General features: G+C 45.0%; 2 protein-coding genes across 2 annotated transcripts; both read right to left on the reverse strand.

Annotated features, from left to right (window-relative positions):
• Positions 1–5,749: 5,749 nt before the first annotated feature.
• On the reverse strand, positions 5,750–6,715 carry LOC138801894 (taste receptor type 2 member 39-like). Its single transcript, XM_069984987.1, has one exon. The coding sequence runs from the start codon at positions 6,713–6,715 to the stop codon at positions 5,750–5,752; it is 966 nt and encodes a 321-aa protein (XP_069841088.1).
• Positions 6,716–10,616: 3,901 nt separating this feature from the next.
• On the reverse strand, positions 10,617–11,540 carry LOC138801895 (putative taste receptor type 2 member 33). Its single transcript, XM_069984989.1, has one exon. The coding sequence runs from the start codon at positions 11,538–11,540 to the stop codon at positions 10,617–10,619; it is 924 nt and encodes a 307-aa protein (XP_069841090.1).
• Between the last annotated feature and the right edge of the window lie 3,647 nt (positions 11,541–15,187).

A 15,187-nucleotide genomic window follows, 5' to 3' on the forward strand; every position in this document is an offset into this window, starting at 1 on the left:
GGATGCTCAGCTGGAAAATTCCTTATAGTTACTTGTATTCCAAGAGACTTTGCTATACTTACTATGCAGTGCTTAACCTAAAGGTAACTGACAACCATGGGCACTTTGTCTTCGTCAGGGATAACATTCTCTAAACAGGTCAGGATATTCCACAAATATAAAAGGGATTCATCTGCAGTGGAGCAAAGTGCAAGTTAAGCCGACATACTCCATTGATCAGCCATTTCGGGTAACCTTGAGTGGCTAGCTACACCTGGTTGTGCAAGCCTGGGACTTGTGCTTCCAGACCTGGCACTCTGTTAGCTCTTCTGGCTGGAGGCAGTATTGGTGAAACCATAAGTTTGAGCGTCTTTTACTAAGCTACACCTCTTCATTTAAGTTGCACTAGCAGAGTAGTGTACTATTAGGCAAGGCCCCTTGGTAGCCCCCTAACCTTCATTTACAAGCCAAGCCTAACCTAACCTAACTCACAAGCCAAAGTACACTGATCAGCCTTACACTTAGATGCCTCAAGTTCCCAGTGTAAGTGTTCTGTGTTGTCCATCAGGTTCGGTTTTCACTATACATTGTACCTTACTGCCAAACTATTTTGTTTTGCACTGAAGATTCTATAAGTAAACTGTTCATTGTGGTTAAGAACTGGACACTGTGTTTACTTGGCACCTATGTGGTGTGCTGCCCTGCAGCTGCAACCGGTTACTTGCTAGATGGTACTGTGTGATATCACTACGGTGGTGGTTGGTCGGTGGAATATAGCTCAGTCAGGTGGGAGGTTGTCATGTCACCAGTGCCAACTCAGCACACAGGTATGGAGGCACACCTGCTTTTGATGGGTGGCTGGCTATATTTTTCTCCAATGGTTGGTGACCCACCGGGTTGGGATGGGTCCCTTGGGCTCTTATCACGGTGGTCTGGAGTGGAGTTATGACCCACCCGGACTGTTGATACCACCACCCACAGAAAGGGGAAATGATCCAAGGACGGTGTAGCTTGTGTGTAGGTGCTGGTGCAATGATGAGTCCCAGTAGCAAGTCTTCTGTGATACAAGATAAATAGGGACTGTTGAGATACAGACTTGCATTCACCAGATCTGTATTGAGAGATACTGAAGTAGAAAGTGAAATAGCAGTGCTGACTTGGTTGCATGCTGAGAAGAGTAGAGAGTTTAGAGTAGTGGAGAGGAGTTTGTCTCGAGAGTCCCAACCCAATGTTGAACTGTGCTCTGCTGGAACTTTATAAGAAGAAGAATACCTGAAAGAAGAAAAATACTTGTGCCCGTGTTTCGACCTTTGTCGCTATACCACCTTTTGCCCTGCAGTGTCAGGGTATCCGTCCTATTAGGGTAGCACAAGCCCCAGTCCTAGTTACCTGAGTTGAGAGAAGTGTCCCAAGTTTTCTAGTGTCACCTGTGCTGTGATATACAGTATGTAGGCTCTTGGCTGCTTTTCTCTCTCCGGATGAGTTCCACTGCTTTAGGATACTGTCCTGCACTTTTAGAGATGTTCACGGCGTGGGTGGTGGTGATCCCTGACTAGTCCTCTCTTTAGCACTGCATCTTGAGGATAAGTGTTGCTTTAGAAAAGAAAGTCTCTATGTTCTCCATAAGCGTACACTACAGCTGGTCTGTCCCTGACAGGGGACCTGGCAGAGCCAGGCTCCTGGCTAAGCTCAGCAGGAATGCCTGATCTGTGTGTCTTGCCCCACTGAGAAAAAGAGAAGAACTGAACAAGTGTGGACCTACATTCCTCTCCCCATGTGAAAACTTCCTACAGGATGTATGTATCAGCTCCTGTGAGTGGTGGAGAAGAAAGTGCGAGAAGAAAGGAGGATAGAGATAGGTAGAAGGAAAGAGTCTCTCTCATTGGTGTACAGGAACCCAACATACAATACAGTATCCCTTACATGACTACAGCTGTGCAATATACATACATAAATACATAATACTGACATCTAGTGGCAAAACTTATACATGAGTTCATCACCACTATACTTTTGAAGTACCAGGCTTTTGCAAGGGGTGTTCAAAACAGAAATACCCGTGGGGGGACACCATGCCTACACCTGCACTTATATTTGCTCTAACCTTTCAAAGCCCAGTGTTAGTGTGCGCGGGGGTGGGCATATCACTCCTGACATCGTGCCTAGTCTCCACACCCAACACCAAGCCCACTGCTGATCCAACACCTAGAAACCCCAGGTTACTGCAGATGGAAAAGAAAACCATCCATCAAACCGACAGCTTCACTGACTGATAGTGAAGATATGAGCAGTCAGTGTATATTACCCCATCTTCTCAACAGCAAAGGAAATAGCATGTAGAACATTACAAATATGAATGTAATATTCTTCCCTAATAGTCCATACAAAAATCAATATACTGTACACACTAAACCCATATGCCATAAAAAAATGAAAATATCCTCACTAAAATGTAGTGGCAACCCAAGCCCTGGAAGCTGTCAGGGAAACATGGATACAGGTTATGGCCATGTTTTCACGTAGTAAGGCTGCAGTACCGGCCGCATGATTTTCACTGTGCGCCGCACGCTCCATTGTGTGCACTGACACCGTTACTCTGGCCAGGATTCCTTAGAAGGCAACACTACATAAGTTCCGTAGTAATCACGGCTGTTGTTACAACGGCGGTGATTATTACGAAACTTATGTAGTATGAACATAGCCTATGGCTGTATCCATGTTTTTTAGGACTCCATAGCATCCAACTTCTACAGCTGCAGGGGAATCAAATGCAGAACATTTTGACACCAAATGTGGGTTCAAAATGCTCACTGTACCCCTAAAAATTTCCTGGAGGGGCATAGATTACATAATGGGCTCACCTCTTTGGGGTTGTGCATATGCAACATGGCCCCCTAAAACCCGTCTAGCAAAATCTGCGCTAAAAGTGGAGCTCCTCTCCCTCTAAGCTCCAGTGAATAGAACTTAACTGCAAACCACACCTGAACTGGAGACAAAGTGGGGCTTCTCTGGAAGAAAGTGGCCATGTTTTTGTAGCTTTGGATAACCCCTTTAAGGATTCCTCTTCCCTCTTCTCCCCCTGGAAGTTCGCCTCCTCCTTCAATATTATTTATGGGTTTAGTTAATTTATTGTAAGTTTTTATTCCTTTTATAATTATTTTTATCTTACTACTTTAAACACTTCCCTTCCCCATTATTGCCAGGGTAGTCGCCTTGTTCTTACCCACATTTTGATTGCATTTGCAGCCCTCTACCTCTTACTACCCATTGAGCAGTCATTTTTATGGCCCAAAGTTTGGGTCCCCACTGACTTCAATCCTGTTTGGGTCAATGCAAAAGTTTGAGTAAAAGTCTGAGTCCTGACTGTGGCTGCTTTGTTATATAGAGATATATAAGTCCAGGAGAACAATTAAAGGGACCTTGCTGTAACCGATTTGGTTTGGTCTGTTGGAAGATGGACATGATCTTTTGGCACATTGTTCCTGTAGTTCCCAAAGAGGAGCATTCGGTGGCCTTCACAGTCCTATCTGTTTCTTCAACCAGTGTGAACCTAGAATTCCTGATATGTGGAGGTAATGGAGATCAGTTATCCACATAAACTTTATTAACCTTAATGTGAGAAGACGGATTAGGGAAATGATCACACACTATCCAGGAAACATGAAATACATGAGTTACTGGGGCAACACGTAGAAACAAACTGAAAGGTGGATATGGAGAATGTGGATGGTCCTAGTCCTCAGGAAGGTGATCAGCAAACTGATCTGGAATGAAGCTGATTTGTTCTGAGTGTTAAAAATTGTTTGTAACTCACTTTAGGATTCCCTGAGTGACTAGTGGTCACTACAATTAGCGGTCACTACAATCAGCGGTCACTACAATCAGCGGTCTCTACAATCAGCGGTCACTACAATCAGCGGTGTCTACAGTAAGCGGTCACTACAATCAGCAGTCTCTACAATCAGCGGTCACTACAATTAGCTGTCTCTACAGTCAGCGGTCACTACAATCAGCGGTCTCTACAATCAGCGGTCACTACAATCAGCGGTGTCTACAGTAAGCGGTCACTACAATCAGCAGTCTCTACAATCAACGATCACTACAATCAGCGGTCTCCACAATCAGCAGTCACTACAATCAGCAGTCTCTACAATCAACGATCACTACAATCAGCGGTCTCCACAATCAGCGGTCACTACAATCAGCGGTGTCTACAATCAGCGGTCACTACAATCAGCAGTCTTTACAATCAGCAGTTACTACAATCAGCGGTTACTACAATCAGCGGTCACTACAATTAGCGGTTACCACAATCAGTGGTCACTACAATCAGCGGTCACTACAATCCACGGTCACTACAATCAGCGATCACTACAATCAGCAGTCTCTACAATCAGCGGTAACTACAATCAGCGGTCACTAGAATCAGCGGTAACTACAATCAGCGATCACTACAATCAGCAATCTCTACAATCAGCGGTAACTACAATCAGCGGTCACTAGAATCAGCAGTCACTACAATCAGCAGTCTCTACAATCAGCGGTAACTACAATCAGCGATCACTACAATTAGCGGTCACCACAATCAGTGGTCTCTACAATCAGCGGTCACTACAATCCACGGTCACTACAATCAGCGATCACTACAATCAGCGGTCACTACAATCAGCGATCACTACAATCAGCGATCACTACAATCAGCGGTCTCCACAATCAGTGGTCACTACAATCAGCAGTCATTACAATCAGCAGTCACTACAATCAGCGGTCACTACAATCAGTGGTAACTACAATCAGCGGTTACTACAATCAGCGGTCACTACAATCAGCGGTCTCCACAATCAGCGGTCACTACAATCAGCGGTCTCCACAATCAGCGGTCACTACAATCAGCGGTCACTTCAATAAGCGATCACTACAATCAGTGGTCTCCACAATCAGCGGTCTCTACAATCAGCGGTCTCTACAATCAGCGGTCTCTACAATCAGCGGTCACTACAATCAGTGGTCACTACAATCAGCGGCCTCCACAATCAGCGGTCACTACAATCAGCGGTCTTCACAATCAGCGGTCTCCACAATCAACGGTCACTACAATCAGCAGTCACTAGAATCAGCGGTCACAACAATCAGCGGTCACTACAATCAGCGGTCACTACAATCAACGGTCACTAGAATCAGCGGTCACTACAATCAGCACTCACTACAATCAGCGCTCTCTACAATCAGCGATCACCACAGTCAGCGGTGGAGGAGATGCAAATCCAAGATATTATGTAGGTGGAATGGGTCATGGGGCAGTATAACCTCTGATCTTCTGTAAGGAGCAGCCAAGGATACAGAAGTTATATGAGGAGAAGGTGACCGCATACACCAGGCCTTATCCATTCAACATCAGAGAATAATTTGGTTAAATATTGAATGTAATCTATAGATCCCGTCTCGAAAAGTCAATATTATCAGCATACTATTTCTATGTTCCTTATACAGTTATTCTTCCTATCACAGTACAGTTCATTGCACTAAATAGTTATCTCCATAGGGCTAATCCACCATTGTTCATTCTTTAGGGCGCCTTTACACAGAGAGATTTATCTGACAGATTTTTTAAGCCAAAGTCAGCAATGGATTTGAAAAGAGGAGAAATCTCAGTCTTTCCTTTATGGCCTGTTCCCTGTTTATACACTGTTCCTGGTTTTGTCTTTAAAAAACTGTCAGATAATCTGTCTGTGTAAACGCACCCTTACTGAGCATCACTGCTTATTATAACTTATTCATGATCGATCACCCGTGCCCCACACCAGGTTCCTCCACACCTCAGGATATCTCTCCCGGCTTTTTTCAGTTTTGAGTTACCGGTTATCATGACCAGAGCTTGAAATGTGGGATATAAAACTATAAAATACCCACAAAACACGATTGAAATATCCACAAAATTGAATGATCGAAACAGAACGTAGATTGAAACAGCATTAAAGATGGTGTGAAGGGTCACCAGGAGCACCATGGTCCTGGCCGCTGTAACATGGGCCTGCGTCTGAGGACGGGAAGAGACAACACTACTGACCTTCATCCTCTTCATGTGTCTCCACAGAGAGCGCAGAGTCAGCCCTATAGGAAGCAGAGTTAATATGAGAAGTATAATACACCCCACAAAGGCCGTTATCAGATATGGAGATGAGATTATCAGGGACTCGATAGAATTATATGTAGCATTTCCAATAGTTTCCTCATCAGTGTAAATGCTCCAGCATGATGGAAGAGCAATAACAAAAGAACCTACAGTAGACATCACCATGAGTTTGGGCAGAAGTTTAGATATCCTCATCTTCAAAACCAATAGGAGGCCTCCCGTGAAGCTGACAATCTTCATGTAATAGTAGACGGAGAGCCAAGCGGTGAACCACATGTTACAGGAAATTAGAAAAATTTCAACATCTATGATTCTAAGATGAATTGAGTCAAATATGTCGTAAAACCTTGTAGTAGTGGAAGACATATCGAAGCAGATCATGACCTGTATCGAGGCATTGATCAGAGCCATAAAGGAGAGAATCTGGTCGGCTGGACTTCGGTGGAAACCTCGTCTCCAGTCCTCCAGGTTGATGTACACAATCCAGAGGTTACAGCTCACCCCGAGGATCACACCAATAATAAGGACTAAAGTGTTTATTATTCCAATAGCCAGGTCACCCATTGTCTTCTTCTCTACCAGGTTCCACTTATACTGGACCATGAATAGTGGTTTGTGAAGGACAGCTGGGACTTTGCTGCTCCTGAAGACTCTATGCAAACCACTTTATATTTGTTTTCCATCATTCTTCTTGTCACCTGATTTGCATTCACTCCTTATTATAATGAGATATTATCTAGCAACTTGGCCATAAGACTAGGACATTTACATACTTCTCTTTTCTCATATTGACTTTGCAATGGAGGATCCACAAAAGCAACCTGAAAAAGCAGAGGTGTGCAGGTCTCTCTTGTCTCACAGAGATTATCTTTTCACAATTTTGCCTGAACTTACCCAACTCCACCCTCTGCTGTTACAAGCCTCATGGCCCCGATGCATGCAGCTTCCAGGTTTAGGCCATGTTCACACAATGTATATTTTTGTAAAAGTACGGCCGTGATTAATAAGAAAATATATGTTACCTTGCCGTCTATGGAATCCCGGCCGGAGCGTATACACATAGTATACGCTCCGGCCGGGATCTCTAGTGGCACCACAAAAAACTGGCAGAAAACCCTGTTAGTGCACACTGTGGAGCAAGCGACTCTGGCCGCACACTCCATTGTGTGCAGTGGGAGTTCTGATGGGGGCGGGAACGGATGCGCCCACATCAGAACTCAGTGGGTGATCTCTATAGACATAGCTGGATGATCTCTATAGACATGGCTGGATGATCTCTATAGACATGGTGGATGATCTCTATAGACATGGTTGGATGATCTCTATAGACATGGCTGGATAATCTCTATAGAAATGGTGGATGATCTCTATAGACATGGCTGGATGATCTCTATAGAAATGGTGTATGATCTCTATAGACATGTCTGGATGATCTCTATAGACATGGCTGGATGATCTTTATAGACATGTCTGGATGATCTCTATAGACATGGCTGGATGATCTTTATAGACATGGCTGGATGATCTCTATAGACATGGCTGGATGATCTCTATAGACATGGCTGGATGATCTTTATAGACATGTCTGGATGATCTCTATAGACATGGCTGGATGATCTTTATAGACATGGCTGGATGATCTCTATAGACATGGTGGATGATCTCTATAGACATGGCTGGATGATCTCTATAGACATGGCTGGATGATCTCTATAGACATGGCTGGATGATCTCTATAGACATGGCTGGATGATCTTTATAGACATGTCTGGATGATCTCTATAGACATGGCTGGATGATCTCTATAGACATGGCTGGATGATCTTTATAGACATGGCTGGATGATCTCTATAGACATGGTGGATGATCTCTATAGACATGGCTGGATGATCTCTATAGACATGGCTGGATGATCTCTATAGACATGGCTGGATGATCTTTATAGACATGTCTGGATGATCTCTATAGACATGGCTGGATGATCTTTATAGACATGGCTGGATGATCTCTATAGACATGGTGGATGATCTCTATAGACATGGCTGGATGATCTCTATAGACATAGCTGGATGATCTTTATAGACATGGCTGGATGATCTCTATAGACATGGTGGATGATCTCTATAGACATGGCTGGATGATCTCTATATACATGGCTGGATGATCTCTATAGACATGGCTTGATGATCTCTATATAAATGGTGGATGATCTCTATAGACATGGCTGGATGATCTCTATAGACATGGTTGGATGATCTCTATAGACAAAACTGGGTGTTGTCTATATACACGACTGGGTGATCTCTATAGACATAGTGGATGATCTTTAAAGGTATGGCTGAATGATCTCTATAGATATGGGTGGATGATCCCTGTAGACATGGGGAATTAATCTCAATAAATGTGGCACAGGACATGCTACAAATAATAGTAAAACATGTAATATGACATTCATAGACTTATAGAATGTGATCAAGTAGACCTAGGTGGTCTCCTCTCCTCTCCAGAAAAATCCATGAACTATCGATGAACATACATTATCTACCAGCGGCACCAAGAACTTTACTCGTAACAGAACAAGAGGATCCATGATGCTGGTTCTCCAAGGCTGTCCACTTACAGTGGCTTGTAAATTCTGTCATTTCTTTACAGTTTTTCATAATATTCAGAGATTCTTTGGTTACTGGTATTGTTCCGAGAGACTTGCATGAGGCAAAAGTAGTATCAATCTCCAAGGGCTCTAGGACTTCCCTGGGTAACTAGATTGGTAACCTTAACATCCATCCAATGAGTATTGGGGGGGGGGGGGGGGACTGTACACATAGGGGGACATTTATCAAACATGGTGTATGGTCATTCCTCACATACTCTTTGGAACATGGAAGGTGGAATCTGATTGGTTGCTAGGGGCAACTGAGCCAGTTTCATAAATTTCCCCCATAGAGATTTTTGACTTAACAAAAGCATTTGCCCTGTCCCTCATAGATGTCTAAGGGGTAAATTAAGGTCTACAGTATGTGCTTAGAAGGTTCAGTTTGAAACTGGACTGAACTGTATCCAGAGAGTGGTAATCAAGGATTCCTATTCTGAATCGTCCCCAGTTGTATGTGGTGTACCCCAAGGTTAATATTGGGCCTGGGTTTATGTATATTATTTAGATTTTATACTTCCACATAATTTATAATAACAATAGATATTTATAAAAATAGGTACCGCCATGGGCACCAACTTCACTCCCAGCAAGGTCATTCTCTTTATATTATATCTATCAAAAAAACGGAACTGACCCCAAACCAGGCAAGACCTGGTGCTCTGGTAAAGATAAATACATGATATCATTTTGTGTGGAAATAAACTGAAGACCAACTACAATTTAATTTAGGCTTCAATGTGTTTTTCTAATTAGTCAATCTACAGCAGAATAACCTGGCTTATTGATGGCTATAAGTGAGAGAAACTTTATTTGAAATAAATGCGAAAGAACAAGACCAAAAAAGGTTTATTTTTCATACTACTTGTTATCTACCTCAATGGCTTTTAATACAAGCGGGTATAGAAATGTCAGCAAAAAAAAAAATAGAATGAAGACTCACATTGCTTCACTAGAAAGAATTCACACATCCTCTAGAGATTGCACAGCTCTAACAAAGTTGTCAACATTGTCCAAATTACACATAGATTTATAACATAAAGTATATGCACACAATAACAAGGGAAGAAAGTTCATGTGAGGAGACTGAACCCGCATAAAAGATGATTCAGACAATAACTTTAAGTGTCACTTTCATTATTAATAAACATTTGATATGTCAGGAAGGTCCGGGTCTAAGTGTTCACACTGTTACTGATCGTGAGAGCGAGTCAGGAGAAGACTGTCCTGCTGCGCGGGCCGCTCATTATCAGATTCATCCCATGATACAGTGCCAGGAGAGGATTTCACTTGGCTCATTCTCATGATCTGTAAGAGTCTGGACAATCAGACCCGTAACAATCTAAAGGTTTTTATAACAACAGTGACACTTTAATGGGTTTTCTGGGGAGTGAAAGACTTCTGAAGCTTTCTACTATCCAGCGCCTACTTCCTGTGATACCACGTTTCAGAAGTATGCCCAATAAGATGCGTAATGGATGATCATTTGGTGGGGGTGCGGATGGTGGGGGTGGTGGTATGTCCAATGGCTGCTCAATGGTGCAAGTGAGACACACTAGACAATAGGACCCTAGTCGATATAATGTAAAGGAGTTTGGCCCTTCATTTTTGGTGTCTTCAGTCTTTCTCTTCCTTTTCTATCATCAGAGCCCTAAACCTCTCAATGAATGTCCGAGAATAAGGTATTACCTGTCCATCTTATCATTACTCAGCCTATCCCCCAGAAAGGTGACTAGAATGGTTTTCCCCTTATTAGTCACCAGGTTATCAATATAAGCATTAAAAGAAACCGGAAATAATTTCCTAAATTCTGTTAAGTTCTATGGAACCTCTATCATGTGTCTTATCCAATATTTAGGTCTCGGCCTCACCGTTCCTTCTTTTCCTCTGAAAGAAGGTCTCTAGAAGGGCGCTCCACAGCTTGGCACTGCTCTGGATGATGACGATGGCCTCTAACATTGGGTAGGATAGGATAACAAGCAAGGTCATTACCATTACTACATCGGTGGTTCCGGAAATGATCGATAAGAAAAGTATTTGTATTACATTGTAGATAACAGAAATGAGAAGGAACAGGATCATGGTTCTTGTAGCTTTAATCTGGGCTTTGAGTGTAGCACCAGTAAACCCTTGCTTAGTCTCTCTCATTCTCCACATGTGCTTGATAAGAAACCAGGAGGTGAATGTGGTGCAGACAAGAGCGATGGTGAAGGGTAAGAAGCAGCCCAGGACGGTGGATATTGCTTTGTATGGCAAATTTTGAAGGGATACCCCTTGTGTAACCCCAGATTGGTATGTGGTGTTCTCAGGGGGATCTATGCTACAAAAACTGAGTAGTGGAATACATAGGGCAACCAAACCAAGTCCTGATACAAGAAGCATGTGGAGCAGGTGAGACGAGAGATTCCTTCTCAGCCAAACAAAGACGTAGTGACCACCGGTGGTGATGTTGGTGCAGTAGTAGACACAGAGCACGGCCGTCAGCCAATAATTATAAAAGTTTAGGAACATATTAATTGTTGAACTCAAGAGAAAAACTCCATTCCGAAAATACAAAAAAGGCCAAAAAACACCCATAATGCATTGTATGGTGACCACCATGTGCAGAGAGACATTGACAAGGGCCTTGGTGAGGTGGACTTTATCCGATGGGCCCAGCGAGATGCCATTCTTCAGGTTTCCTATATAAAAAAGCAGGATGTACAGGTTTAGGGCTGTTCCCAGCACAAATTCTATAGTTACAGGAACAATCAGGGTGATCAGTTTGTCAGTATCCATAGTGCCGAGAGTTGTGTGTCTTAGGAAAGCGAGACGGTCATTTATTATACTGGGACAGATGCAAATATCCTACGAGCTTTAGTTTCCCATTTACATGATAGCAATTTACAATGACACAAGCTCTCTGTTATTGTCCTAAAAAACAACTTTTAAACTGGCAGCCCCTTGCCCAACGGCCGGGGCTTAGATTGTGTATGCATTAGACTGGCACAACCTCTCTGTCCCTCCTCCCCACCCTCTTCATCATTAGGAATGCTCCAGGCAGATTGTCTCCTATTCGTCAGCTGTGTCAGCACGGCACATGGGTTGGATAGTTAAGGCACCTGTGCAATGTTCAGCATGGAGAAAATGTTCCAGTGGCATTCCTAATGATGAGGAGGGAGGGGAGGAGGGACGGAGGGGTGGTGCAAAGTTAGGGAACAGATACTCCCGTTAGGCACGGTGCTGCACTTTTAAAAGTTGTTCTATAGGACAATAACTGCATCACCTGCCGAACGGACCCCAGGACAGATCTGGGATTAAAAGCAGCTATCCGAAGGTACAAGTGGTTTGAGGGGGGGGGTCAGATTGTGGGTACAGAGTCACTTTAAAAAAAAACACTCCCAATGAAAGTTCTGAATTATTATGCACAGCAGAGTTTTTAACCTTTTCATTTTTATTAGGAACAAAAAAATGGTCATTTGTGACATAATAAGAATTAGCAGATTATTACAAACTGAAATCAAACAGTTTTCAAGTCAAAAATGTCTTCTAGGTGATGTTACATGTGCACATAGGAGCCTTGTTGTCTTCTGAACTCTCTCGTCCATTGAATTTGTCAGTTTTTGGATGGTTTCTGCTTCAATTGTTTTGCATGAGGACAGAATACCCTCCCAGAGCTGTTGCTTAGATGTGAACTGCCTCCCTCCATCATAGACTGCCTCCCTCCATCATAGACTGCCTCCCTCCATCATAGACCGCCTCCCTCCATCATAGACTGCCTCCTTCCATCATAGACTGCCTCCCTCCATCATAGACTGCCTCCCTCCATAATAGACTGCCTCCCTCCATCATAGACTGCCTCCCTCCATCATAGTCCACCTCCCTCAATCATAGACCGCCTCCCTCCATCATAGACTGCCTCCCTCCATCATAGACTGCCTCCCTCCATCATAGACCGCCTCCTTCCATCATAGACCGCCTCCCTCCATCATAGACTGCTTCCCTCCATCATAGACTGCCTCCCTCCATCATAGACTGCCTCCTTCCATCATAGACCGCCTCCCTCCATCATAGACTGCCTCCCTCCATCATAAACTGCCTCCCTCCATCATAGACTGCCTCCTTCCATCATAGACGGCCTCCCTCCATCATAAACCGCCTCCCTCCATCATAGACCGCCTTCCTCCATCATAGACTGCCTCCTTCCATCATAGACTGCCTCCCTCCATTTTAGACCGCCTCCCTCCATCATAGACCGCCTCCCTCCATCATAGACTGCCTCCTTCCATCATAGACTGCCTCCCTCCATCATAGACCGCCTTCCTCCATCATAGACTGCCTCCTTCCATCATAGACTGCCTCCCTCCATCATAAACCGCCTCCCTCCATCATAGACCGCCTTCCTCCATCATAGACTGCCTCCTTCCATCATAGACTGCCTCCCTCCATTTTAGACCGCCTCCCTCCATCATAGACCGCCTCCCTCCATCATAGACTGCCTCCTTCCATCATAGACTGCCTCCCTCCATCATAGACCGCCTTCCTCCATCATAGACTGCCTCCCTCCATCATAGACTGCCTCCCTCCATCATAAACTGCCTCCCTCCATCATAGACCGCCTCCCTCCATCATAGACCGCCTCCTTCCATCATAGACTGCCTCCCTCCATCATAGACTGCCTCCCTCCATCATAAACTGCCTCCCTCCATCATAGACCGCCTCCCTCCATCATAGACCGCCTCCTTCCATCATAGACTGCCTCCCTCTATCATAGACTGCTTCCCTCCATCATAGACTGCCTCCCTCCATCATAGACTGCCTCCTTCCATCATAGACCGCCTCCCTCCATCATAGACTGCCTCCCTCCATCATAAACTGCCTCCCTCCATCATAGACATCCTCCTTCCATCATAGACTGCCTCCCTCCATCATAGACCGCCTCCCTCCATCATAGACCGCCTTCCTCCATCATAGACTGCCTCCCTCCATCATAGACTGCCTCGCTCCATTATAGACTGCCTCCCTCCACCATAGACTGCCTCCCTCCATCATAGACTGCCTCCCTCCACCATAGACTGCCTCCCTCCACCATAGGCTGCCTCCCTCTACCATAGGCTGCCTCCCTCCATCATAGACTGCCTCCCTCCACCATAGGCTGCCTCCCTCCACCATAGGCTGCCTCCCTCCATCATAGACTGCCTCCCTCCACCATAGGCTGCCTCCCTCCACCATAGGCTGCCTCCCTCCATCATAGACCGCCTCCCTCCATCATAGACCGCCTCCTTCCATCATAGACTGCCTCTCTCCATCATAGACTGCCTCCTTCCATCATAGACTGCCTCCCTCCATTATAGACCGCCTCCCTCCATCATAGACTGCCTCCTTCCATCATAAACTGCCTCCCTCCATCATAGACTGCCTCCCTCCATTATAGACTTCCTCCCTCCATCGTAGACTGCTTCCCTTCACCATAGGCTGCCTCCCTCCACCATAGACTGCCCCTCTCCATCATAGACTGCCTCCCTCCACCATAGGCTGCCTCCCTCCACCATAGGCTGCCTCCCTCCATCATAGACTGCCTCCCTCCATCATAGGCTGCCTCCCTCCACCATAGGCTGCCTCCCTCCACCATAGGCTGCCTCCCTCCATCATAGACTGCCTCCCTCCATCATAGGCTGCCTCCCTCCACCATAGGCTGCCTCCCTCCACCATAGGCTGCCTCCCTCCACCATAGACTGCCTCCCTCCATCATAGACACTCCTTTTGATGATGCTCCAGAGGTTCTCAATGGGGTTGAGGTCAGGGGAGCATGGGGGCAACACCATAAGTTCGTCCACTTTTATGCCCATAGCGGCCAGAGATGCAGATGTGTTTTTTGCAGCATGAGACGGTGCATTATCATGCAGGAAAATGATCTTTCTGCGGAATGGACGGTTCTTCTTCTTGAACCATGGCAGAAGGCTTGTTTGAGAAACTGCACATACATTATGGAGTTCATCTTTATCCCTTCAGGGATCCTAAAGGGGCCGACAATCGCTCTCCCCATGATTTCAGCCCAAAACATTACTCCACCTCCTCCTTGTTGGCGCTGTAGCCGTATTTGCATGGGGTGTCCATCAACCAGCCATCCTCCACTCCATCCATCTGGTTCATCGAGCGTTGCATAGCACTCATCGGTGAACAAAACTGTTTTGAAGTCAGTCTTCATGTATTGTTTGGCCCACTGGAGGCATTTCTGCTTGTGTGCAGTGGATAGAGGAGGTCGGCAGGATGGCTTATGCACAGCTGCAAACCTCTGAAGGACCCTGCATCTTGTTGATCTGGGGACGTTGGAGACACCAACAGCTTCAAAAACTTGTCTGCTGCAATGACAAGTCATTTTTGCAGCTGCTCTTTTAACCTGACGTAATTGCCTGTTGGAAAGATTCTTCAATTTTACCTCATCA

Source organism: Dendropsophus ebraccatus, chromosome 9 (assembly GCF_027789765.1).
Source record: "Dendropsophus ebraccatus isolate aDenEbr1 chromosome 9, aDenEbr1.pat, whole genome shotgun sequence".
Lineage (NCBI taxonomy): Eukaryota > Metazoa > Chordata > Amphibia > Anura > Hylidae > Dendropsophus > Dendropsophus ebraccatus.

Bases quoted from the DNA above. Each gene is read 5' to 3' on its own strand.
- LOC138801894 (XM_069984987.1), bottom strand. From the start codon at position 6,715: ATGGTCCAGTATAAGTGGAACCTGGTAGAGAAGAAGACAATGGGTGAC.
- LOC138801895 (XM_069984989.1), bottom strand. From the start codon at position 11,540: ATGGATACTGACAAACTGATCACCCTGATTGTTCCTGTAACTATAGAA.